Genomic DNA, 26,359 nt, shown 5'->3' on the forward strand with positions numbered 1-26,359 from the left:
TTTATTTTTTGAACATATTAATCCGAGTTTAAACCACTTCTGATAATTACAGTGAACGTTTGGGTCTGTTTATGTTCTTTGTTTTACTTCTTCTTGGTTTTCAGTCAATTCTTATCACTTACTATGCCTGTTTGGTTTTGATTGAATGTTGGATATTGTATCTATAAAATTTTAGAGATGATTTGAGGCTCTGGATTTTGTGTATTTTTTTTCAGAGAAGATTTCCTTTGTTTCTGGCAGGGGGATAGTCTAGGAAAAAAATCACCTCAATTGATGATTCAAAGGTGGGCTTTGGTCCTTTGGAAAACTGCTGTTTTTCAATTTACCATTTATTTAGAATATAGTCTTTCAGGATCGCAAATGAAAATCTGGCCTTTATTAGGATCCCCTTCAACAGAACTTAAGCTCCAGTTTTTGTCACCCTATTGTTTAAGGTCAGCCGAAAGCTCTTCTCAGTTTCTCTCTGCTCAGCGTCCCAGCCATTGCTTCCACATTGGTGACTACATCTAAGAAAAGTGCTTCGATGTCTGTTGACAAAGCCAACTTCCCTAAGTTGTCACAGCTCCTTCCTTTTATATGTCACTAAGGTCTTCCAAACAGTGTGGTGGGATTGTCTTGGAGACATCTATCTCAGCCTGTCTTTGAGCACTGGACATTTTTGAAAACTGATGAGTGTCTCTATGTAGTTTTAATACTATGTGTATCTGCTTACCACTAAAAAATTAAGTATATTTTCTGTATTCTTTTCTGATAATGGTATGGGAGCTATACTTAAAGTACCTCGGAGATATTGTGGGTTTAATTTCAGACCACGGCAGTAAAGTGAATATCACAATAAAGTGAGTCACACAAATTTTTTTGATTTCCCAGTGCATATACAAGTTATGTTTAAACTATACTGTAGTCTATTAAGTGTGCAATAGCATTAAGTCTAAAGAAAATGTACATACCTTAATTAAGAAATACAATATTGTATATCAACTCTACTTCAATTAAAAAAATACTTTATTGCTAAAATATGTTAACCATCATCTGAGCCTTCAATGAGTCATTATCTTTTTGCAATAGTAACATTAAAGATCACTGATCACAGATCAGCTTAACAAAAATAATAATAATGCAAAATTTTGAAATATTGGGAGAGTTACCAAAATGTGACACAGAGACATGAAGTGAACAAATGCTTTTGGAATAATGGTACTGATAGACTTGCCCGACACAGGGTTGCCACAAACCTTCAATTTGTAAAAAAAAAAAAAAAAAAATCAGTACCTGTAAACCACAGTAAACTGAACACAATAGAACAAGGTATGCCGGTATATGCACTGTCCTATTTCCCACAGATTTTCCTTTTTGACTTGAGGTCCCTATGGACCCTGTAGCACTGCAGGGCACAAGATATCATTTTGAACCAATATGGAAGTTTTGTTTCAGTTGAGTTCAATAGATATTTCTTGTCTGTTGGAACAAGGCACACATATAAGTGAAGAGAATTAAAACACAGTTTCTGACCTATAGGAGTATGAGGTCCAGGAAGGGGATAAGATGAGTGTGCAACTCTGCCATAAGATGGAATGTGACAGCCATCAGAAAGATGCCAATGATGTTGTGGAGGGAGAGGATCTGCCCTGTTGGGAAAGTCAGGGAAGGTGACATTTGAGCTGGCTCTTGGTAGATGTATAGGATCTGTTCATTTGCGTAGGTGTGGGAGGCATCCTGTGTGATGGAGACGGCAGCAAAGGTGGGAGTAATTTAATGTAAGCTTTCTGTGCGTTGTCTGGTCTGGTGGAGTTAAGGTAAATATGTTGGTTTTGTGTTAAAAGGGTCTTAACACCAGGATAAATAGCTTGAAATTAATTTAGAAAAGACTGATGAGGGACTTCCCTGGTGGCGCAGTGGTTAGGAATCTGCCTGCCAATGCAGGGGACACAAGTTCCAGCCCCCATCCGGGAAGATCCCACATGCCGGGAAGCAACTAATCCTGTGGGCCACAACTACTGAGCCTGCGCTCTAGAGCCTGTGAGCCACAACTACTGAGCCCGCGTGCTACAACTACTGAGCCCCTGTGCCACAACTACTGAAGCCTGCACACCTAGAGCCCGTGCTCCGCAACAAGAGAAGCCACCGCAATGAGAAACCCACGCACCGCAATGAAGAGTAGCCCCCGCTTGCTGCAGAGAAAGCCCGAGGGCAGCAACGAAGACCCAACACAGCCAAAAATAAATAAGTAAATAAAATAAATGTATTAAAAAAAAAAAAGAGTGATGAGCCTCAAAGGTGTTATATGTGGAAGTGACAAGACATACCACATGTTCCAGGAGGCTTGTGCTTGCGGTTTTGTACTGGTCGAATTCTAGCAAGGGAGACAGTCAAATGCAGTGATCAAACAGCCTTTTGTTGTCTTTTATGTTTGCCTTTCTTTAGGTGGACTCAAGACAATTATTAGGGACTTCCCCGTTGGTCCAGTGGTTAAGTTCCACGCTTCCACTGCAGGGGGCACGGGTTCTATCCCTGGTTGGGGAACTAAGATCCCGCATACCGTGTAGCATGGCCAAAAAAAAAAAAAAAACGAAATGAGGATTGGCATCTCTGAGGACTGCAGTTCAAGACAATTATTAGTTTCCTTGGAGAAAAAAAATCCATTGAATTTTAAGTAATTATTGCATGTATCCACTAAGGTATTTATTGAATATTTACCATTTTATAATGTAGTAGGCATACAGCAAGATGCCAAGTGCAGTTCCTACTTTCCAGGTCTGCCTGGGGGCAGATTTTGGTAAAGGCTTTTCAGAGGAGGCAATTCTTCAGCTGCATCTTGGAGACCAAAGAGGAGGAGTTCCAGGTAGAGGAATAGCATGGGAAGCGTCTACATGGTGTGGCACAGAGGCAGGTGAGGGTGTGATGCAGATACACAGCTCCACGCTGTTAGCAGGACTGAAGTGTCGGGTGTGAGGCCAATGGGAGGGTTGAAGCAGGAGAGGCAGAGTCAGACTGTAGAGGAGCCTGAGACTAACTTGAAGGCAACGGAAAGCTACTGAATTATTTTAAATAGGCACAGGAGAAATAATCAGATTTGTGTTGTAGATTGGAGATAAATGGAGGAAAGAGGGGTGGGAAGTAGTTCCCATGGTCCCAGTAAGGCCTAAATAAAGCTGTGGAATTAAGAGATAAAGAGCAGAGAGAGAGTGAAAAGATACACAAGAGTTCAGCGGTTTAACCGTATACCGAGTGAAATGCGAACTCATTTCATTGTCTACTTACTGATGGCTCCTGGTTTGTAGACAGGGTTGGTAGGTGGAGAAGTCAGCTTGAGAAGGAAATACTCCAAAGGTGCCTGGGAGAAACAAGCAGTGGGGAGACCCCAGGTGTGTCCATTTCATCAGTTTCCCAAAGAATGCCCTGGCTTTGCCATTATCCCAGCAATAGAGAGCCTAGGTGCCTTATGTTTTAGACACATGGAAGTAGTTTTATATTTATTTTAATACAGTAAACAGATACTGTCTTGCCAGCATCTGGTAGGTACATTTTACACTTTCGTAGTTGGATGAGTGCTCTGGACCTTAACCCATGGATAAAGAAGGAATGATCGTCTCATTGGCCATCAGAAGCAATCATACTGACTTATATGACCTTTACCCTTTGGCAGTCTATTCAAGGATTCTATACCTTGGAAGAAAAGAGGAGGACTGGGTTGCTGGGATGTTAATATGAGAGATGTGGCCTTTGTTGTTGGCCATCTGACTCATTCTTGCAAGATAATGGGAAGAGTGTGAATGACTTTTTGAGTTTACTAGGTCAAGTCATTTTCCTGGACACTTTGGAAATGCTGATGTGCCTATAAACAGAACTAATATTGACCCGAGGGAGACTCTCTATTGTAGGGTTGGTGGCTCTTTTGTCTGCAAGACCCATTCTCTACTTCTAATAGAACAGCCTGAACTCTTTTTTTTTGCGGTACGCGGGCCTCTCACTGTTGTGGCCTCTCCCGTTGCGGAGCACAGGCTCCGGACGCGCAGGCTCAGCGGCCATGGCTCACGGGCCCAGCCGCTCCGCGACATGTGGGATCTTCCCGGACCGGGGCACGAACCCGCGTCCCCTGCATCGGCAGGCGGACTCTCAACAACTGCGCCACCAGGGAAGCCCCAGCCTGAACCTTTTGGGAAGGGGTAGAGTTCCTCAGAGGGAGGACTATGGTTATAAAGCGTGTGATGGTATTTACCAGCACGCTCAACATGACACATTTAACTGGTGGGGAAGCGTAAGTTTTTTTGTGCTTCCAGTAAGCAAACATGATTAAATTTTGGTTTTAGAGTTGGAAATTGTACTGAAATAATTGTACTAAAATAATGTTTTAGGGGGGCAGAATTCATTGCTTATAGAAAATTTCTTTTACCAATTATCTATACAATTCAGTGATTTTCAAAAAACTGTTTTCTAAACTATTTTCTTTCCTTTGACTAATATTTTCATATGGATAAAATAGCAAGAAGCCTTCTTTGCAATGTCATTTCTCTCTTTCCAATCTCATTTCCTTTTCAGATATTATCAGACGCGACACAGCCTCTTGAGAGTCAAAATTTTTCTCCTGTGGTGCGAGATGTAAGTTATGAAAAGAATTTCTTTTCATGAATGTCTTTTTCCACCACTCTCCTTGCTCCCCATTCTCCCCTTTCCTTTTTCTCTCCCTGTCTTTCTCTGTTACTCTCTCTTTTCTCTATTAGTCATGAGCCCATGTTTGTGGGACTAAATGTGGTGACTAAAGAAATGTCTTGTATCGTATATATTCAGGCAGTGATTACATCCAACGGCACATTGTCTAATAAGTATAAATATATCCAGAAACTCCGGGAGAGCAGGTAAGCATCATTCACATCCTCTTGTTTAATACATTTATTCTTATCATGGATCTCATGAGTCCTTTTTTTTAATGCTTCTATGTGAGTTCGTGATGCTAGGATTATGCAATATGTAATTTTAAAAAATGTCTGTAAATAATAGGAAATTCAAACCAAGTGACTGCCTGGAACCATTGTGAATTATTTTCCCTTAAACAGTAGTGTAGCATCGTTCTGGCTTTCTGTTATCCATGTAGACTTGGGTGTAAGTAAGCAAAACTCCAAAAGCTCTGTCCTTGTTCCTTCTCCAGCATTTTGCATGTTGTAATGTCTCAGCTATTCTCTCAGAGGAAAATGAGCTTGCTAACCCTTTCTGTGGTGCTTTCAGGCTGATTTTTGGTTGAGGATTTGGACTCTCTTTTGTTTCGGATAATACTCGGAAAAGTGAGCTTTTGGTTAGAAATTAAGGAAAGTAGTGAAGAAAGAAAATCGTGAGAGGTCAGTTTCCCCTGGGGATTCTTACTAGGAGGAAAGTGTCAGGAAGTAATGTGGCAAATCTACTGGAGAGAACAGTTCTCTTAGGAAGATACTTAGCTAAGGCCCTGGTTTCTATAATTGGTTTTACTACTAAAAGTTTGGAAACATTGACATTTCTTTGGAATGTTCTGGTCTCCAACTGATTGCACTTGATCCGTGTTTATATCTGCTCCACTGGTCTATCCACATTAAAAAAAAATAACCCATGCACTGAATTCTCAGAAGAAGCCAGAGTGGGAAAATTAAAAACAAACAAACAAACTGCCTGGTCTTCTTTCTCGGTTTTTCCACCTGTAAGAAGTAACTAAGAGATATGACCAGATCAAGTACTACTGTTACGCCTTTTCCAAATGTGTTTGTTAGCTTACAGTAATTTTTTGTGCGTCAGTGAAATATTCTGGCATGATACAAGAGTGTATAATTTGTTTTTTAAAAAAGCAACTAGTTCTGTAACTCCATAGGAGAGTGTCTTGTAGGGGAAACTGCACATATTTGTTTTTCATAGTTCTGTGTATCTTTGAATTGTCATCATCAGATGATCTCTTTCTTACATTACTAATCCAATGACGTGTCTACCATGACCAGTCGCTCTTTACACACTATATTTCACGTAGCGGCAGGTCTGCTGGCCCCAACTGCTAGGACTTCCTGCCCTCCTTCCCAGGTAGAACCTTGTGCCAAGAGACTGAAAATGAAGGTTGCATTTTGGAAGGAAATTGGAGTTCTCTTGAATCCCTGCCTTGTTCTTTTGTTCTCTTCGTTCCTTAGCACAATGATTATTAACCTGGAGCGTTTTGGGGTTGCTGATGGGGTGGAGAGTATTAAAATCTAGGAGCGAGTTCTTAAATATGTATTTTGAACATTTTATTTTTTGGACATCAAAATAATGTGTTTCAATTACACAAACTACAGAAAGTGCTGTTAGAGAGGATCTGTAATAGTGTTTCTTTCTGGGAGGTGAAATGGGATGGGGGTGGAAGTTAAAGGAGTCGTCCCCTCATCAGTAATATGAGTTCTGGGGGTGAAGAGGGGGCAGGAACATTTTACATTTAAATTTATTTTTATTCACTTATAATTAATGAAATGAAGTGAAGTTAAATAAAGGTTAAGGTTTGAGAGACATCCTGTCCTAAAAGATTCCAGCAACAGAGCCTTCTGCTTAAGTCCCTGTCACCAAGCCATTCCATGGTTATCTGGGACTCTGATTCAAAAGACATTTAATGAGTATCTTCCATCTTTAAGGCAAAACACAGTGAGCAATAGTGAGTTTATAAAGACAGCTAAGACTCAGTCACTGTCTTGGAGGTCAGAGTTTGCAGGAAAGACAAAGAGTTAGCTGTCAGGAAGGCACAAATTCCAACAACAGAAAAATTCAAGAATTAGAGTTCTGCCTAGTGACTCATGTAGGTTTCTACGTTTAACCCATGGCGTTTGTGATTTCAAAATTATGGTTTTAACTGTTTTCAAGTGACCCTGAAGATAAATCACAAGACAGTGTCTAATATGATAATAATCTCCTCCTCAGATCGTTGTCTTCTCGGATTGTTGCGAGGAGTAAATAAGGTTCGATGTAAGGCCCCCAGCATGATTTTGAATCATGTCCCCCGGAAGGATAGAGTGTGACGCCAAGTTACTCAGTTGTGAGTAGCCAGGCGCTGGGCCAGCATCTGCACCTCACTAGTGGTATAGGGAACTCATACGCCTCAAATATCTCAGGGTCTGTTGTTCATCATACAAGATCTAAAATAATGAAAAATGTTGGTATTGGGAACTCCTGTTGAGGTTCTTACGATAAGAAGTGTGGGAAAAAATAATTGCTTCACAGTCTAAGTTTTAGTCTGGTTTGGGGACAGCAACATTTTGTTACTTGAAATGTTTCTTTGTTCAAATTCCCTCCCCCCCCTTTTATTTATAGGGAACGTGTTCAGTCACTCTCAGCGAGCACCAAGAAAAAGGTCTTGGTTCTTGGATCTGGTTACGTATCTGAGCCGGTGTTGGAATACCTGTCGAGGGACGACAATATAGAAATAACAGTAGGTAAATAAGCCCCAATTTTTAAAGAAGAGGAAGTAAAATTGATTTCAAAACATGGCTACTCTGTGAATGTTAGATGACTATCTTGTTTCTAAACTTTGAAAAATTATTTTTGAAGATGTTAAAATGTGTTTTACTCTCTGACTAGTGGAAGGAAATCTAAAGATTGGATGTTTTGATTCTTGAATAGGGTCTGACATGGAGAATCAAATCGAACAGTTAGGCAAGAAGTATAATATAAATCCTGTTAGCCTGTACGTTGGTAAACAAGAAGTGAAGTTGAACTCCTTGGTGGCAACGCAGGATCTTGTCATCAGGTTAGTAAATAGTAAGAAATGATTGCCGTATATTTTGTTGTTGTTGCTGTTACTTCTCTTTCCTTATTTTCTCTCCTCTCCACTCTTCTCTTCTCCCCTCCTCTCCCCTGTCCTCCCTTCCCCCTTCTCTCCTCTTCTCTTCTCTCAGTAAACTTTTACACTCACATGTGCCTCCAGGAAAGTGCACAAATCATAAGTTTGTAGTTCAAAGAATTTTCACAAAGTGAACACATGGTGTAACCATCATCCACATCAGAACCAGAATATAATAGTGTCCAAGAAGTGCTCCTTGTGCCCCCTTTTATTACCAGCCCCATCCTTCAAGGGTAGGCACTGTCCAGGCTTCTAACACAGAGATTCGTTTCTGCTAGTTTTCCATTTGTACAGTCGGAATCTTTCAGTATGTCCTCATTCGTGGCTGCCTTCTTTCTTCAGCATTGTGATCGTCATTTGCGTTGTTGTCTGTAACTGTAGTTTATTCTCTTTACTGGGTAATATTCCATTACGTGAATATACTATTATTATACATTTGACTGCTGATGAGTGTTTAGGTTGTTTCCAGAATTTGGCTATTATGAATAGTGCTGCCATGAACAATGTAGTGTTTGTCTGTTGGTTACCGTATACACACGCTTCTGTTGGATTCACCTAGAAGTGGAAATGCTGGGTCATGAGGCACTAACGACGTATTTGGGTGGCTATTTTTTCCTTTGGACTTATAAAGCTTAAATGAAAGTGAGTAGATTCTCTAGCCCTATGACCATTTTTAGCCTTAGCAGAGGAACATATCTTGAAATATATCATTCATTACTATCTAATACAACTGCAGATCTAAATCTAGATACAGGGCTACAAAATGAAGGCTAGATACTTCACTTTGAAAACATCAAAGTGATAAGAATAAGCCATTTATTCTTAGAATATAATTTTTCCAAGATGGGAGGAAGAAAGTTAACCTGCTTTTTCATAATTAGATCACTTTCATAGTTAGATCAGATTCAAATGGTATCTTTGAGGAAGTTCTGCAAGTTCTGTGCAACTTCTGTGAGTTCCTCCTTAAAAAAAGGGGGTGGGTGTTGGAAAACAGACGCAAAGAAAGGTAATTCTAAGTGGGAACTTTTGCATTATCTCTTAATATAGGCTCACTTTGGACACTTAAAAACATTATTCAATTTATAAAAATTTAATGTGAATTAATTATTTTTTAGCAAAAGTTTATCAATAACCAGTAGACCTTGTCTGTCAGGTTATAATTATGAAAGTAAGTCCTTCAAAATGTAATATTCTAGCCTACTGAATAAAACAAAGAGAATTTGTTTTGCCACACATAGGTACCTAAACATAACATTGTTTTTTGATTAAAAAAAGAAAAGAACATAACAAAACACATTTTGAACAAAATCAGAAGCAAAATATGACAAGATAATGGACACGATAATAATCTATTAACAGGTGTAAAATTTAGAATTCCACGACTTGGTGACCTGCAATAAGATTTAGCATGAGCAAAATCTGTTTTATATTTCATTTTTCTCAGTTGGTTGAATTTCTGTGGTGAATAGTGGAAATGATGTTAAACATTCCTGTAGTGTTTCTTACATAGCTTTTCATTTTTTAAGTTGGAGAAAGAATGTTTTGATGTAAACACAATGTTAGGGACTATCAAAGTAAAATGAGTGAAAAATATGTTTCACAAAAATTTTATAATATGTCAAATTCTCATGGTTTTATTTTGCAGTTCTGGTTTTTAACGATTTAATGAAAAGTAGGAATTGAGTTTGATAAATTACTTTGAAAATTAGATGTGTATTTTGTGTATGTTTTCACAAGTGGCATTTCCAACTATTTGGGTTAATTATGTCCTCTTGAGTAGTTGCTATATTACATATACAATGAATTATGAACTCTAATCCCTTTGTCTAAAATAGGCACCATCAATGGAAGTTCTATCGTTCTAGTTCTCAGTATATTATTAGGTTAGTGCTGATAATGCCCAAATTTAAAAATATTATTAGATCTGGATAAAATTTTTATCAGACAGGTTTTCAATGTGGAGAATGCGACAAAAAATCCCCACTAACCTTTAAGATGATGCCACTGAACATTTTCTATTAATACTTTTCCAACTAAGAGTTTTGCAAGTATTTCATTCATTGGCTTTTAAAGGGCTACCATATTTAGTAATAATTATTTTTGATTAAAAAAGCCAAAAAGGGCTTCCCTGGTGGCATAGTGGTTGAGAGTCCGCCTGCCGATGCAGGGGACACGGGTTCGTGCCCCGGTCCGGGAAGATCCCACATGCCGCGGAGCAGCTAGGCCCGTGAGCCACAACTGCTGAGCCTGCGCGTCTGGAGCCTGTGCTCCGCAACAAGAGAGGCCACGATAGTCAGAGGCCCGCGCACCGCGATGAAGAGTGGCCCCCGCTTGCCACAACTAGAGAAAGCCCTTGCACAGAAATGAAGACCCAACACAGCAAAAATAAATAAATAAATTACTAAACTCCTACCCCCAACATCTTCTTTAAAAAAAAAAAAAAAAAGCCAAAAAACAGAGATCAAGGGCTTTCATATTGTTACTGGCAAAATATGTACCCAATTTTATTCTGCATGATAATAAATCTAAGTAACAATACTCTGTTCTATTAACCTGAAGAGGAATAAGTGCCTGAGAGGTGGTTTTATTGTTTTGTTTTATGTGAAATAGAGAAAATATGAAATAAACAGGAGGAATTTAACAAGTACAGTGATATACTGTAATAATGTTTCCAAGTTTGTATTTACATTTTCATTGGTACTGTGTAGATTGCTTTGCCAAATAGGCAGTAAGCTAGTAGAACTTAAATATTACTAAATGATTGACAGGATGCTTGTTATTTCTTGGTAGAATATGAATATACTCATTTATATGTAAATTTATGGAAATTCATTTTTTTGTGATTGTGTAGTCCCAGCACCAAAGTAAAACACCAGAGCCAGATTCTTAGAAGACCCAAAGTTGAGTTTTGAGTACAGTTTCAGTGTTTGCTTCCCATATAGGCGTTTAGCTGTTTCGATAGCTTTTACACCTAACAATACCATTGAAACTTATTTCTTCCCCTGGCCTTTCCTAGACTCTACTCTTTAATGTAACATATGGGTCACTTTGACTTAGTTTAACGATAGCCATTTAGGAGATGTGGAGGTAAAAAGAATAGCAACGTTACCTTTTACTAAGGGACCCAAGACAGAAAATCATAGAAATATAAGGATGAGTAGAATAAAGTCCACTAAATGTTACAAAAGGATAGCTGAGTGCATACAGAGGAAGATCTGGATTTGGGGGAATCTGGGAAAGCTTCTTGGAGGATTTACCTTTTCAGACATTTCTTTGAGGAAGGTATGATCTGGATGGGGGTGGGTGGGTGAGGGACAATTTCAAGTGGAAGACACGGTGAGAGTAAAGGTTCACAAATGGAAAAGTAAAGACTGTGAGTGGAGAATTACAATAGCTTCTTTGGTCCCCATATATGGTTTATGAAGGAGATGCAAGGAGGAAAAATAGAAAGGTTAAGTGAAGGTCATATTGTGGAGAGTTTTAAATATGATAACAGGATGAATTTATTCTGTAGTCTTCAAGGAGTCATTGATCATCTCTGAGAGAATAATCAGTGTGATATCTTCACTTTAGTGCAGTTCAAGGTACATTGGAGGGACGGTTGGCAAAGAAAGTTTCTGATTAGTTTCTCCTGTTTTTAAGCTTGTTGCCTTATGTATTGCATCCTCTTGTGGCCAAGGCATGCATCGCAAGCAAGGTTAACATGATCACTGCAAGCTACATCACCCCGGTGCTAAAAGAATTAGAAAAGAGGTAAGTTTCTGTAGGTTTTCAACAAAGTAACTCCATGGAATTGTTTTTATTTTCTATCCAAATTTTCCTTCCTTCTCTTTCCACCTCTTTCAGTGTGGAAGATGCTGGCATCACAGTCATTGGCGAATTGGGATTGGACCCTGGTCTTGATCATATGTTGGCAATGGAAACGATAGACAAGGCCAAAGAAGTGGGAGCCACGGTGAGCCCAACTGACACCCAAAGGTCCATTTAGGAAAATATTAAGAGGTCCCGATTTTTGTGTACAGAAATACTCTTTCTATAATTCTGATTAAAGAAACTACTGTATTCTTTTTTTAAAGGTTATACTCCATTTATAATTATTTTTAAATGTTGGCTATATTCCCTGTGTTGGATATATTCCTTGTAGCTTATTTTATGCCTAATAGTTTGTACCTCTTAATCCTCTACCCCTCCTCCCTTCCCTCTCCCCATTGGTAATCACCAGTTTGTTCTCTGTATCTGTGAGTCTGCTTCTTTTTTACTGTATTTACTAGTTTGTTGTATTTTTTAGATCCCACATATAAGTGATATCATACAGTATTTGCCTTTCTCTGTCTGCTTATTTCACTTAGCATAGTACCCTACAAGTCCATCCATGTTGTTGCAAATGGAAAACTTTCATTCTTTTTTATGGCTGAATAGTATTCCATTGTATATATGTACCACATCTTCTTTATCCATTCATCTGTTAATGGACACTTAGGTTGCTTCCATATCTTGGCAATTGTAAATAATGCTGCTATGAACATTGGGGTGCATGTATCTTTTTGAATTAGTGTTTTTGTTTTTTTCAGATATATACCCAGGAGTGGGATTGCTGGGTCATGTGGTAGTTCTATTTTTAGTTTTTTGAGAAACCTCCTTGCTGTTTTTCACAGTGGCTGCACCAATTTACATTCCCACCAACAGTGTATGAAGGTTCCATTTTCTCCACATCCTCACCAACATTTGTTATTTGTGTTCTTATTGATGACAGCCACTCTGACAGGTGTGAGGTGATATCTCACTGTGGTTTTGATTTGCATTCCCCTGATGATTAACAATGTTGAGCATCTTCTCATGTGCCTGTTGGCCATCTGCATTTCTTCTTTGGAAAAATGTCTATTCAGGTCTTCTGCCCATTCTTTAATCAGGTTGTTTGTTTTTTGATGTTAAGTTATATGGCTATTTATATGTATTTATATATATATATATTTTTTTTTTTTTTTGCGGTACGCGGGCTTCTCACTATTGTGGCCTCTCCCGTTGTGGAGCACAGGCTCCGGACGCGCAGGCTCAGCGGCCATGGCTCACGGGCCCAGCCGCTCCGCGGCATGTGGGATCCTCCCGGACCGGGGCACGAACCCGCGTCCCCTGCATCGGCAGGCGGACTCTCAACCACTGCCCCACCAGGGAAGCCCTTATATTTTGAATATTAACCCCTTATCAGTCATATCATTTGCAAATACTTTCTCCCTTTCAGTAGATTGTCTTTTTGCTTTGTGAATAGTTTCCTTTGCTGTGCAAAAGCTTTTAAGTTTAATTAGGTCCCATTTGTTTATTTTTGCTTTTATTTCCTTTGCTTTGGGAGACAGATCCAAAAAAACATTGCTGCAATTTGTGTCAGAGTGTTCTGCCTATGTTTTCCTTTAGGAGTTTCATGGTTTCTGGTGTTACATTTAGGGTCTTTAGTCTATTTTGAGAAGAAACTGCTATGTTCTAACTCATACTTCGACTAGAAATTTCAAGTAAAATTTTGAAACTGCAGAAATATTTGTATGGTAAAAAAAAAGTCCAAGCCTTAACAATAGATTTTTAGAGAAATAGATGCTACTATAATATATATTTTGGTTTGATAAAAGATTTTAGACTGCTTTGGAGATTCTATAATAAGGTTTGACTTTTAAAAGTGGGAAAAATTCTTTGTAATATTATCAACCTGTTGGTATATAAAGTATCTTTTACACATAAGAAAGAACTATTGGACATGAAAATGTGATGACTCAGATTAAACCTAACCTAACATAATATATATATAACCTAAAACAGGTTATATATATTTTATATTATATATATACACACACATATGTAATATATATAATCAAATATAGAATCAAATTAATTAAATATCATATCAATTAATAATATTTATATTAATTACATATTAATTAATACTAATAATTATACATATACAATCAAATTATAATGAAGTATATAATTTGAATTAAAAGTCAGGAGGCACTGACCAAGCAGAATTGAACTAATGGTTGAATTTTTAACGGAGCAAAATGTTAGCCACAATCTCTAGATGATTAAAAAAAAAAAAATATATATATATACACACACACACACATATATATATATATAAATATAACTGACTTAATCTAAATATAACTGACAAACACCAAATGGTGTTTGGCTTTAAGGATGTATTTTTGAAAGCCTTTGTAACTTTAAGAAAGGAGAAACTGTAACAAGTTTACCTTATTTGTGTCACTGTACTCAATTAATTACTCGGATAGATTTGGATAGATTATTCTCCGTAACTAATTGTTAATTTCCCTAATTTATTGATTCTTTATCTTACAGATTGAATCTTATGTTTCCTACTGCGGTGGCCTTCCAGCCCCTGAACATTCAGACAATCCCTTGAGATACAAATTTAGCTGGAGTCCAGTGGGAGTTTTGATGAACATAATGCAGCCCGCCACCTACCTGCTCAATGGAAAGGTGAAGGCTCATCATCAAAGCTTTAGAGATACAAACCTGCAGTAACTGCCTAAGAAAGGCCAAACACTTTCTCCCCAATACCAACGCCCTTTAACGCTGGCTGTGCTGCTTGCTCTCCATTCTCCTCCTGCACTGTTTCCCAGTGTGTGTTTACTGTTCCATTCCGTGTGGTCTCCTCACGGTTCCCAGCAAAGCCCAGGCTCATTCTTTCCTCTTTGCCCTCTTGCAAGTTGTTTCTGCCGTTGAAACACTCACTTCTTAACTTCTCTGCGTGCATAACTACTGGTCATCTTGCAGTTTATTTCAGCCTGACAAACATTTACTGAATCCCTACTATGTGCTAGACTTGGGCCAAGGCACTAAAGGTTGTCATGCTGAATGAAGTTTCTGATCTCAGAGAACTCACAACTAGAATGGGGGTAGCTCTCGGGATGGAGGGTGTGATGGGTCAAGGAAGGAAACTAAGATTTCTTCCCAGCTGCTGTGTGGCAGAACGTAAGAGTGCTCTGAGTTTAGTACTATTTTCATCATTTTACTATAAGGAAACTGTGGCGCAAAGAGAATGTTCACAGTCATGCAGCTGGGATTCAAACCCAGATCTAACTAACTCTAAAGCCTTTTTTTCCCCTCTTTTACCAGATGGCTTCACGGCAGGAAAGGCAGACAGTAGAATAAATAGGTATAATTCAATGAGAGTTCCAAAGTATGCTAAAGTGCCACAGCGATGCAGATGAGAGGCCAATTGACTTTTTTTTTTTAACATCTTTATTGGGGTATAATTGCTTTACAATGGTGTGTTGGTTTCTGCTTTATAACAAAGTGAATCAGTTATACATATACATATGTTCCCATATCTCTTCCCTCTTGCGTCTCCCTCCCTCCCACCCTCCCTATCCCACCCATCTAGGCGGTCACAAAGCACTGAGCTGATCTCCCTGTGCTATGTGGCTGCTTCCCACTAGCTATCTACCGTACGTTTGGTAGTGTATATATGTCCATGCCTCTCTCTCGCTTTGTCACAGCTCACCCTTCCCCCTCCCCATATCCTCAAGTCCGTTCTCTAGTATGTCTGTGTCTTTATTCCTCTCTTACCCCAAGGTTCAATTGACTTTTGACTTGACCTTGGTGAGGAGGTCAGGGAGAGGAAAATTAACAGGGAAGAGAAGATGTGCTCAGCCTTGAGGGATAAGAAGGCGCCAGCCTGGCAGAGACACTGCCACTCATGACTGTGCTCAGCAGTGTCCAAATCACATCTGTCTGCTTTCATAGTTTATGCTCTTGACTGTAAGGAAAGACTCGCATTTAGGAACAAACATAACTAGACCAAGGCTTCCTCTTTATATTTTGTGCCCTAAGCACCTCACTCACCTCACCGTAGTCCCAGCTCTGCAGGGAGTGATGAATTACTTGATCAGATGTGGGTCTTAACAAAGATTATTCTGGCAGCAGTATTATAAGTTCTCAGTGTATCTGTGATCTAAATGTATTTCGTGTAAAAACCGGAGTAAATTGAAAGAATCTCTTAAGGTGAATGTCACTGTCAGCCATCGACTTCTGTACCTGTGAGCGCGGCTCACAGCCGTGGCCGAACACTGGAGTCACCAAGGCACTTAAAAAAATCCTGATGTCTGGGCCTCATCCCCAGAGATTCTGACTTGCTTGGGCTTGGGGATCTTTAAAAACTTCCCAAATGGTTCTAATGTGCAGCTGAATTTGAGATGGACTGACTTAGTGACCAGAGGACCACAGCTGCACTGAAAACACTACTGGACAAGCAAGACACTTGACCTTGATTCTGGAAAGACACATTCACATGGTTCAGGATATGAAACAGAACCCTTGAGTTGTGGTCCAAGTGCTGACATCCCTCAGTGTCACCAAAGGCCAGGCAATCTAGTTCTCCAATTCTAAGAATCATGAAGGTTTGGGTCTCAGTCTCACGTTCTACCAGACACACGCCCTTTTCTATGCCACTGCTGATCTCCTCTTCAACTGCCCCTTCTACCTTCTGCAATCATGGAACAGAGACTGGCCTATGTTTGGTATAAACTCACATGTGAATGCAGGAAGAATTCTTGCTTCAGCTGGGTAAAATGCTTATTCGCAGGAGGCCATATAAAAGATAAAGAGGACTTCCCTGGTGGCGCAGTGGTTGAGAGTCCACCTGCCGATGCAGGGGATGCGGGTTCATGCCCCGGTCCGGGAAGATCCCACATGCCACGGAGCGGCTGGGCCCGTGAACCATGGCCGCTGAGCCTGCGCGTCTGGAGCCTGTGCTCTGCAACGGGAGAGGCCACAACAGTTAGAGGCCCGTGTACCGCAAAAAAAAAGAGATAAAGATGATAACAAGGAGGTCAGTGGAATGCAGTGTGCAACAGAAAGAGCATGGAACCTGATACCAGTGTGTCTGACTTGGTCCTCTAGCTCTGCCATGGCTGGCTGGGTGGCACTAGAGCAATCATTTCATCTCTCTGGGCTTTGAGCTCCTTGCCTGAAGGTAAGCATAATCACACCAGCCTTGCAGGGTTCTTGCAGTAGGGCTCAGTGAGGTCATATAGATTACAATCTGCCACACAGCAGATCTCTGGGCGTGTCCTAAGCCCCTAGCAAACATCAGCTGCATAAAGAAATTAATGGTGGTAGGAGCTCAGGAAAAGCAAGAGGTTATTTTCAGGCAGCAAAAGTTGTATTTGTTGAATTTGAAGTTTTTCCCTTTTATCCTGAACTCCTTTTGTAAAAGAGGAGTGCTTTTTGCATCTCCCTGACACTGTGGAGGACACCAAGAGAAAACACGAAGCTTTTCTTCTCTTTGCTAAAATCATACTTTTTTCAAGGTCTCCTCTTGTGGACGCAGCTCTTCCTGACCACTCCAGCCCCTGTTCACTATTCTTTTGTCTGAACTCCCACACTTCGGTTGTCTGTGTCTAACACTTTTTCCGGATGCTGTATTATTCACTCAGTAATTCAAGTGTGTCGGTCTGTCTTCTAACCCAGATTGTTAAACATCTCAAAACCTCTCTTGTTCCTCCATTGCCTCTGTCACCATCACCCTCCACCATGGAGCAGGCCTTATGTAATACACAGAAACATCTCAAAACCTCTCTTGTTCCTCCATTGCCTCTGTCACCATCACCCTCCACCATGGAGCAGGCCTTATGTAATACACAGAATCATCATGGGGGAGCCAGGTGACTTCTCTGGCTTCTGCTTTTTTTTTTTTTTTTTTTTTTTTTTTGCGGTACGCGGGCCTCTCACTGTTGTGGCCTCTCCCGTTGCAGAGCACAGGCTCTGGACGCGCAGGCTCAGCGGCCATGGCTCACAGGCCCAGCCGCTCCGTGGCCTGTGGGATCTTCCCAGACCGGGGCACGAACCCGTGTCCCCTGCATCGGCAGGCGGACTCTCAACCACTGCGCCACCAGGGAAGCCCCTGGCTTCTGCTTTTAAGTTGAAACCTTAAACTTTTCCAGCAACTCAGGCAGTAGCCTAGGAATTAGGATGTATCTCATTGGAAATAACTGCAAGGATGTAGGACAAGATCTACCTCTGGTACTACTGCTAACTTCTAACTTCTAATCCTGTTTCTAATGCATCTGATTTCCTTCCACATGTTTGGAGACAGTGACTGTGTCTTCTCTGAGTTCTGTTCCCTCCATGGGACATTGGTGACACCTGGGGGTGACATGGCAGACCTTCGCCATCATCTCCTTCAGCCTCCTATCCCAAGCCACTCCCAAGCTAAACAAATACACTAAGTAAGGATCGTGGTCGCTCTGCAAACACAGATTTGAGATAGGTTTTCTGGCTCTCTTCCTATTGCCTTCCCCTCCCTTGACTGTAGCACCCAGCCTTCCCTCTGTAGATGCTGCTCTCTATTGCCTGCAGCCATTCTTTTTTTAAAAAATTTATTTATTTTATTTATTATTTTTGGCTATGCTGGGTCTTTGTTGCTGCACGCGGGCTTTCTCTAGTTGCGGCAAGCGGGGGCTACTCTTCGTTGCAGTGCATAGGCTTCTCATTGCAGTGACTTCTCTTGTTGCGGAGCATGGGCTCTAGGTGCGCAAGCTTCAGTAGTTGTGGCTCACGGGCTTCAGTAGTTGTGGTTTGCGGGCTATAGAGCGCAGGCTCAGTAGTTGTGGCACACGGGCTTAGTTGCTCCGCGGTATGTGGGATCTTCCCGGACCAGGGCTCAAACCAGTGTCCCCTGCATTGGCAGGCGGATTCTTAACCACTGCGCCACCAGGGAAGCCCACCTGCAGCCATTCTTAACTCAATTTTCAGGTGCATCACTGGTGGCATGATCAGGAATGCTGTACCTAGTCAATTAATATCCTTTTCAAACTACTGATCCACAGATGAGCACAATTAAGGGGACGGTATGGTACAGTAGAAAGAACACGGACACTGGAGTCAAATAGACATGGGTTTAAATCTGCCCCTGGGTGCCTCTATCAGCCTCAGTTTTCACCTCTGAAAAGTGGGTTATTGCGTGGATTAAAGGTAATGTATATAAGGCACCTGGCACACAGTGTGCCCTCATAAATGCTTGTCTGTATATTGCCTGTGTTACATGTCTTGTTGGTTTAGTAATCCAGCTTATTGTCAGTGGTTCTCAGCGGTTGGGGGACGTGTGGGTGTGGGCGCATGTGTGGGGAAGAGTCACACTTAGAGCAGTCTGCACCAGCAGCGAGTAATGAGCCACTGTTTCTGCTGGGAGTGGGTCTTGGATGGAATCATTGTTGAGTCAGAAAAAAAATGCATATTCTCTGGCAAATGGATAAACATGCCTCTCTTTCTTATCTGTCATGTAGGGCGGGGCTTATTAATGAATCCCATGATAGGACATTAGAAATACGACTCTGAATTGACATCAAATGTGATTTTGGGGTCAGGTTCCTTTAGCAGCCGTCAGTCTTTAAACGGATCATTACCGTTCAGCTTATATCTTCCCTGTTTTCTTTACAAGGACCTCATGATAGACTTAGAAACCAGCTGATTTATTTCTGATTAGTACAATGCTGGAATATAGTGGTCTTTATTGAATTTTTCTTTAAAAATCCCTAACCTGCAAACAAGTAAACCAAACTTTAGAATTGCCATAGGTTGTAGAAGAGAGATAGGTGGGAAGACCCTAAAAGTCAACATTTGCCTCTTTATTAGACTTTTAAAAAAAATTTAGAATCCTGATGGAAGAAATTTGTTTTAAAGAAAAAGTACAGAAATGGCTCTTCAGGAAATGTTTACTGTGAAGTTCAGAAGAGTTTGACAAGAAACTTAAATGAAAAGCATTCCTCACTTCCTTCTGATTCCCACTCTTGGGATTTTTTTGTTTTGTTTTGTTTTGGTTTTTGCTGTACGCGGGCCTCTCACCACTGTGGCCTCTCCCATTGCGGAGCACAGGCTCCGGACGTGCAGGCTCAGCGGCCATGGCTTATGGGCCCAGCCGCTCCACGGCATGTGGGATCCTCCCGGACAGGGGCACGAACCCGTGTCCCCTGCATTGGCAGGCGGACCGCCAACCACTGCGCCACCAGGGAAGCCCCTCACTCTTGGGATTTTTGATGGTCCTTGGTGCTCTTCAAAGTGAGCCTTTGACTGCGGAGGCCCCTCCAGGCATGACTCTGTGGTCAGCACTGCCCGTTTCCTTCTGGGGCTTCAGCTATACATATACATACCTTTCCATTTTCCCTTTCATACCAAGACATACGCAGAACCTCCCTACAAATAAACCCTGTGAATCATTAAGTTTAGCCAGAAGGTACGTCACCAGCTCCCTCGTGCAGTGTTTTTTCGTGCAGCTTTTAGATGTGGTCAGAGATTGTTTCCAGTGGTGCAAGCAGGACAAAAAGTCTAGTTCCACCAGGATTCTCAGCCCTGATTTTATTACTCCAGAATGTTTTCCGTGATCTCAAGGATGATCATCAACCTCACAAACTGAAAGAAAAATTTAGCCCTTTAATCAAAATTAACGGGAAAAAATGCTTCACTGCATTTTGATTGTGTATTATGGGGGGAGAGATGTAGGAACGAAGATTACTGAGAAATCAGAAGAGCTTGGGAATCGGTGACATAACTTCTCAGAGGCAGTAAGATCAGGAGGTAGTATTTTTTTTTTTGAGTTTCACTGTATGTTCATTGCATTGTCCTTGTGAGAGGGCATCTCCCCCACTCCATTTCCCGACGTACACATGTTCGTTGACTGGTCCAGGCTTAGCACTTCATTGTTGCTCTAGTGCAGCTCCTGGGTCTTGGTAGACATTAAGTAAAGGTTTGTTCAATGATCAAAGGATTGCACGGAGGCAGGAGTTGAATCTTATTCATCACTGTCGTTATTCCCAGGTGTGATCCTGGCACACACATAGCAGGTGGTCCGTAAATGCTAGCTGTGTGAATGGATGTGCAAGACTGGTGCCTGATGTGGTGAGCATTCGAGAAGGGGGATGGGAGCGAAGAGAAAGAACAGAGTGAGAACGTGGCCATTGCTGTTTGAGCACAGAAGCCACTTTGAGTATCTGTTGCTTATAGCGTATTGTTTATTTAAAAACAAAACAAAACTCTACTGAGACACAATCCAGTGCCATCTCATCCAGGGGCAAGGAAAAATCAGAAACAAGATCTGAGTAAGAAACGAAATGCTTTAAGTCAGATTTTAAAGCTTGGGAGAACAATGGCCTTGTGAATTGTGATACTAGTAGAACAGCTTGAATATGGGATGTTGATTAGCATAGTTTCATTACATTTTTTTTTTCAAATCCCCTATTGCTTTCTTGTAAAACCTGGATTTCTTTCTTATGAAACGAATGCAGGTAAATCCAAAGAGGAATACACTTTCTTAACCCCACGTGTGCCTTTTCCATGTTCCTCAGGTTGTGAATGTGGTCGGGGGTGTCTCCTTTCTGGATTCGGTTACTCCTATGGACTATTTCCCTGGATTGAATTTGGAAAGTTATCCTAACAGAGACAGTACCAAATATGCTGAGATTTATGGCATTCCGTCTGCTCATACTTTATTACGGGGGACGCTGAGGTACAAGGTAAGTGGCTCTATCTGAGATGATCATGTTGCCTGTTTTGATATAAGTGATGTGAACACTTAACTTTTCTTCATAATTGAAATAATTAAGATGATAAACCAGACTGGCACCCCTATGCTTACTATTTACAATAACCAAGATAAGGAAGCAAGCTAAGTGCCCATCAATAGAAAAATGGATAAAGAAGATGTGGTGTATACATACACACAGACACACACACACGCACACACACACACACACGCAGTGGAATATCACTCAGTTGTAAAAAAGAATGAACTCTTGTCATTTGCAACAACATGGATGGACCTGGAGGGTGTTATGCTAAATGAAATAAGTCAGAGAAAGACAAATACCATATGATTTCACTTATATGTGGAATTTAAAAACAAAATAAATGAACAAATGTTAAAAAAGATAAAAACAAAGTCATAGATACACAGAATAAACAGGTAGCTTCCAGAGGGAAGGGGAAATAGGTGAGGGCTATTAAGAGGTACAAATTTCCAGTTACAAAATGAATGAGTCAGGTATGAAATGTACATGTCACGGGTATGAAATGTAGTCAATAATAATGTAGTATCGTTGTATGGGGACAGATGGTAATTGACTTATCATGGTGATCATTTTGTAATGTATAAAAAACAAAAAAAACAAACCAGATTGGCATCTTTTTTCTCAGGGCTCTTTTCTTTCTTTCTTTTTTTTACTCTATATGTAAATATTTTACTTAAAAATTGGGTTTTTTTAAACATCTTTATTGGAGTATAATTGCTTTACAATGGCGTGTTAGTTCCTGCTTTATAACAAAGTGAATCAGTTATACATATACATATATCCCCATATCCCCTCCCTCTTGCATCTCCCTCCCACCCTCGCTATCCCACTGCTCTAGGTGGTCACAGAGCCCTGAGCTGCTCTCCCCTCAGGGCTCTTTTGATTGACTATTTCAGGAGACAACTCAAAGTGACTGGGGCAAAAAGGGAATTTTTGACTCAGGAGAAGGGGGGCCAGGTGAAGGGTCAGCTTCAGGTGTACTGAGGTTTGAGGGTTATGATCTCACTGGCACGTAGTAGTTTCTCTTCACCTCTCAGCTCTTCCTTCAAGCATTGGCTGCGTCTCCTGTTTCACAGGGATGGCAAGATGGTGGCATCCTCTTAGGTTCAAATCCAGTGAGAAAGAAAAAGTACTTCTTCACAGCCAGAAGTCGAGTTTTTGTCTCATTAGCCCCTGAGGTCAGTGCAATAAAAGGTGCCAATCAGCTTTGGCCCCTGTTTTATGTCCCCAGTGCTGACGATGTAGTCAGCGTCACTTTCCCCAAAGTGAATCTGAAATGTTTTTACCACAAAATGGGGTGTAGCTACTAGGACCATAAATACGAATGTCCAGTACACATTTTTAAGAATGGTTTTATTTTTTATTTTTTAACGTGAGAAAGCTTCTTTAATCACAAACCAGGTCATGTTTTGTAAAACAATGTCAGTCCCCATACATAATGTTTGCTGACGCCTTCAAATTTGGCATTAGAGAAATTAATGCCTCCTAAGCCATGTGTAAAGAAAACATTGGTATATTTTTTAAAGGCTATTTTTGAACAATGTTACTTGCATAAATGAAAATCTGTCATACTGTTTGATCTTGGTTCTAAGTAAAATGAGTCCTTTATACTCCTGAACACCAAGGAATGGCAGTGAACATAATGTAAGATTTGCAGTGAGTGAATCTGAATAGTTCATAGGATAAATGAGCAGTATAATGGGGAATCTCCTTATATTCTCTTCTCCTCAAAAACTCATAGAAGTGCAGTTCCTTATTCTTGTCACCAAGGAAAAGCATGAAAATTCTCTCCCCCGCCAACTCTTTTTGGTGCAAAAAGCACCAGAGAAGCAGGGGATGGATTTCTGCCAATGGGGTCTGGGGAGGAGGTATGCTTTTAACCACAAGAGGGGGATAGGTAGTAGGGGGATATAAAAGACCCCCTAAAATAAGGCTCCTGCTACTGTGGGAGCTCCATCATTCCAAGTGCAAAGTCCTTACATGGGTCAACGAGAGGCTTGTTGAGAGAATTTCAGATCTGGAATGAAACTTAAGAGGTCCTCTGGTACAGTGATATCATTCTGCAGAAGAGGAAACTAGGGCTTAAGTGAAGTGACCTACATCAATTATTACTAAAGCAAATTGTCTTTAAATTTCTCTTGTTGGTATCTTTTTTGTTTGAATGACAAAGTTTTTGGTTTTCAATTTTGTCATTTGGAGCATTTCTGCACTTTGGAAAGCATCATAGCTGTTCTTGAAGCCTGAGGGTTCAAAAAATGCAACGCAACATTTCCAAGCCAAATACCATCACATGCTAACAATGAGCACTGTGAACACGGCAACTCGTCTCTCCCTGTTCCGGGCCTTTTCCAACCATCATTCAGGATTAAAGAACTAGGAAGGATAAATTACCACATAATTATAATCTATAAAAATACTGACCTAGAGCACACTAAAAAACTCTCAATGAATAAATATTGGGCAGTTGCTTTTGAAAGTCAGTAAAGATGTACTCTTTTTTTAAAATTTTATCTATTTATTTATTTTTATACAGCAGGTTCCTATTAGTTATCTATTTTATACATATTAGTGTATACATGTCAATCTCAATCTCTCAGTTCATCTCCCCTGACTCCCCACTTTCCCCCCTTGGTGTCATATGTTTGTTCTCTACATCTGTGTCTCTATTTCTGCCTTGCAAACCAGTTTATCTGTACCATTTTTCTAGATTCCACATATATGCATTAATACACGATATTTGTTTTTCTCTTTCTGACTTACTTCATTCTGTATGACAGTCTCTAGGTCCATCCACATCTCCACAAATGACCCAATTTTGTTCCTTTTGATGGCTGAGTTATATTCCATTGTATATAGGTACCACATCTTCTTTATCCATTCGTCTGTCAATGGGCATTTAGGTTGCTTCCATGACCTGGCTATTGTAAATAGTGCTACAATAAACATTGGGGTGCATATGTCTTTTCTCTGGGTATATGCCCAGGAGTGGGATTGCTGGGTCATATGGTAATTCTATTTTTAGTTTTAGTAAAGATGTACTCTTCAGAAATCATGTCCATACTTTCAAGGCTGCTTTTTGCAAACCACACAGAGTCCAACAGATGACAAAGGTTCAGGTTAGGATACAATCTGATAGATAAATGACTCTTAACGTGATATTTCTACAGAGGAATACAACTAATGTTGAGTTGCTCGTGTCTCAGTTTCAAAGGCAATACTTAAAGAGATCCAAAATGTTTTTAGCCATGGCAGCATCATTGAAATGAGTGTTCAGGTCCTAAGGTCACCCCTCTTGAAAGGGACAGCACTCATTAGGGTGTATTAGTTCTGGAATTTCCCCTTGTAAACCAGCTGCACTGCTTTGCAGTCAGGCCTCAGAGGCAGCTGTACATGGCACTTCTTGAGGAGTGCAGCTACCCCTGCGACCAATTCTGTTCCTCTTCCATGTCTGGTGACTCAGGAAGTTCAGGGGCCCGATGTCTGATACAGAGGGTACTTGGGATTTCAGTCTGGCCACACACTTTCCTCAGAACACAGGTTTGTTCTCAGGATGACTTCTAGCAAGCGATTCTGGTTTCCGGTCTGGTTGCGAAAAGTGAAAATTGAATGTCTGTGCCCAGTTCTTTCTCGTTGCGAAGCACAGGCTCCGGACGCGCAGGCTCAGCGGCCATGGCTCACGGGCCCAGCCGCTCCGCGGCATGTGGGATCCTCCCGGACCGGGGCACGAACCCGTGTCCCCTGCATCCGCAGGCGGACTCTCAACCACTGCGCCACCAGGGAAGCCCCACGCGCAGTCCTTAAAGGCTCATTTCTCTGTGATAAAGCGGTGATGACTACCCTTCCGTCCTCACTAACGGGAGAGGTACATTGCACATTCATCAGGTCCAAAAGGTTCATAATAGTGATAAGGTACTGAAGAGTGATTGGGAGCCCTGCAGAAGTCTTGGGGATCCATGCCATAAACATTGGTCCTGTCTCAGAGCTCCAGGGCAATCGTCATTGTGAACCAGCCAGTGCTGAGCCAAGTGTTGGAGATCTTCCTTGTGGTCCGCCACGCCAAGGTATCCTTGCAGTGACCGCTGTCGCGTGGGGGCCTCGGGGCGCGGCAGGGGGCTGCTCTCTGCGGGCCGCTGCGCGCTGCCAGTCGCCGCTGCCGGCTGCTGCTGCGGGCTGCTCCTTCTGGCCGCCAAGGCCGCTGTACACGAGCGGCAAGCTGGTGCACGTGCTGGTGAGCGCAAAACACATTGCCAGCCCCGGGCGCGTCAGGGTCTTCATTTTGGGCACCTCTTTCGTGCGGAATCCTCAGGCACACGCGTCTGGGACCACTTTTTCTTGGAGGGTTTCCATCGTGGGTGATGGGACAGAGGCGGGTCTGATTTTTGCCCAGCAGCCAGCCACGCCTGACTCAGCAGGGAAGCCGCCGCGGGACCCAGAAAGCACCACCGTTGCAGAGATTCCAGCACACGTTTTGTAATCCCAGAAGAGTAGTTACAAGTGTGACCAGATTAAGACAATCAGTGTAATTGTTTCCTAGGGTGGTTCTAATAAATTACTACAAAATTAAAACAACAGAAATTTATCCTCTCACTATCCAGGAGGTCACAGTCTGAAATCAAAGTGTGGGCAGGGCAAGCCTTCTGGAGGCGTCGAGGGAGAAACTGTCCCTTGCCACTCTCGCCTCACTTCTGGTGGTTGCTGGCGACTGTTGATGTTCTTTAACTTGTAGACATACTGGTCCCATCTCTTTGTCTCCATCCTCATACCACCTTCTCTTGTTTATATCACTGTGTCCTCTCCTCTTCTTATCAGGACACCAGGCACTGGATTTAGGACCCCAAATATAGGTCGCTTCATACTGAGGTCCTTAACTAATTATATTTGCAAAGAGCCACATAAGGTCATACTCTGAGGTTCTGAGTGGCCGTGAGTTATGAGGGATACACTACTCAACCCACTACAACCAGCGTACCTA

The 26,359-nt window shown here is 41.3% G+C and overlaps 1 protein-coding gene and 1 pseudogene across 4 annotated transcripts in view; one reads left to right on the top strand and one right to left on the bottom strand.

Moving 5' to 3' along the window:
• Positions 1 to 26,359, top strand: part of AASS (aminoadipate-semialdehyde synthase) — a 69,796-nt gene that overhangs the window by 34,987 nt on the left and 8,450 nt on the right. For all 4 annotated transcript variants that reach the window (XM_027102076.1, XM_027102079.1, XM_027102077.1 and 1 more), the window contains 8 exons: positions 4,540 to 4,599; positions 4,789 to 4,856; positions 7,288 to 7,409; positions 7,597 to 7,723; positions 11,459 to 11,569; positions 11,663 to 11,771; positions 14,162 to 14,302; positions 21,166 to 21,333. In XM_027102076.1, coding sequence (XP_026957877.1) covers positions 4,540 to 4,599; positions 4,789 to 4,856; positions 7,288 to 7,409; positions 7,597 to 7,723; positions 11,459 to 11,569; positions 11,663 to 11,771; positions 14,162 to 14,302; positions 21,166 to 21,333 — 906 coding nt within the window. The remainder of the gene's footprint in view (positions 1 to 4,539; positions 4,600 to 4,788; positions 4,857 to 7,287; positions 7,410 to 7,596; positions 7,724 to 11,458; positions 11,570 to 11,662; positions 11,772 to 14,161; positions 14,303 to 21,165; positions 21,334 to 26,359) is intronic.
• Positions 25,150 to 26,190, bottom strand: LOC113618165 (alpha-N-acetylgalactosaminide alpha-2,6-sialyltransferase 5 pseudogene; annotated as a pseudogene).

The sequence above is a fragment of the Aethalodelphis obliquidens genome, unplaced genomic scaffold, assembly GCF_003676395.1.
Source record: "Aethalodelphis obliquidens isolate GAN/ISIS:26980383/991018 unplaced genomic scaffold, ASM367639v1 scaffold5, whole genome shotgun sequence".
NCBI classification, from domain to species: domain Eukaryota; kingdom Metazoa; phylum Chordata; class Mammalia; order Artiodactyla; family Delphinidae; genus Aethalodelphis; species Aethalodelphis obliquidens.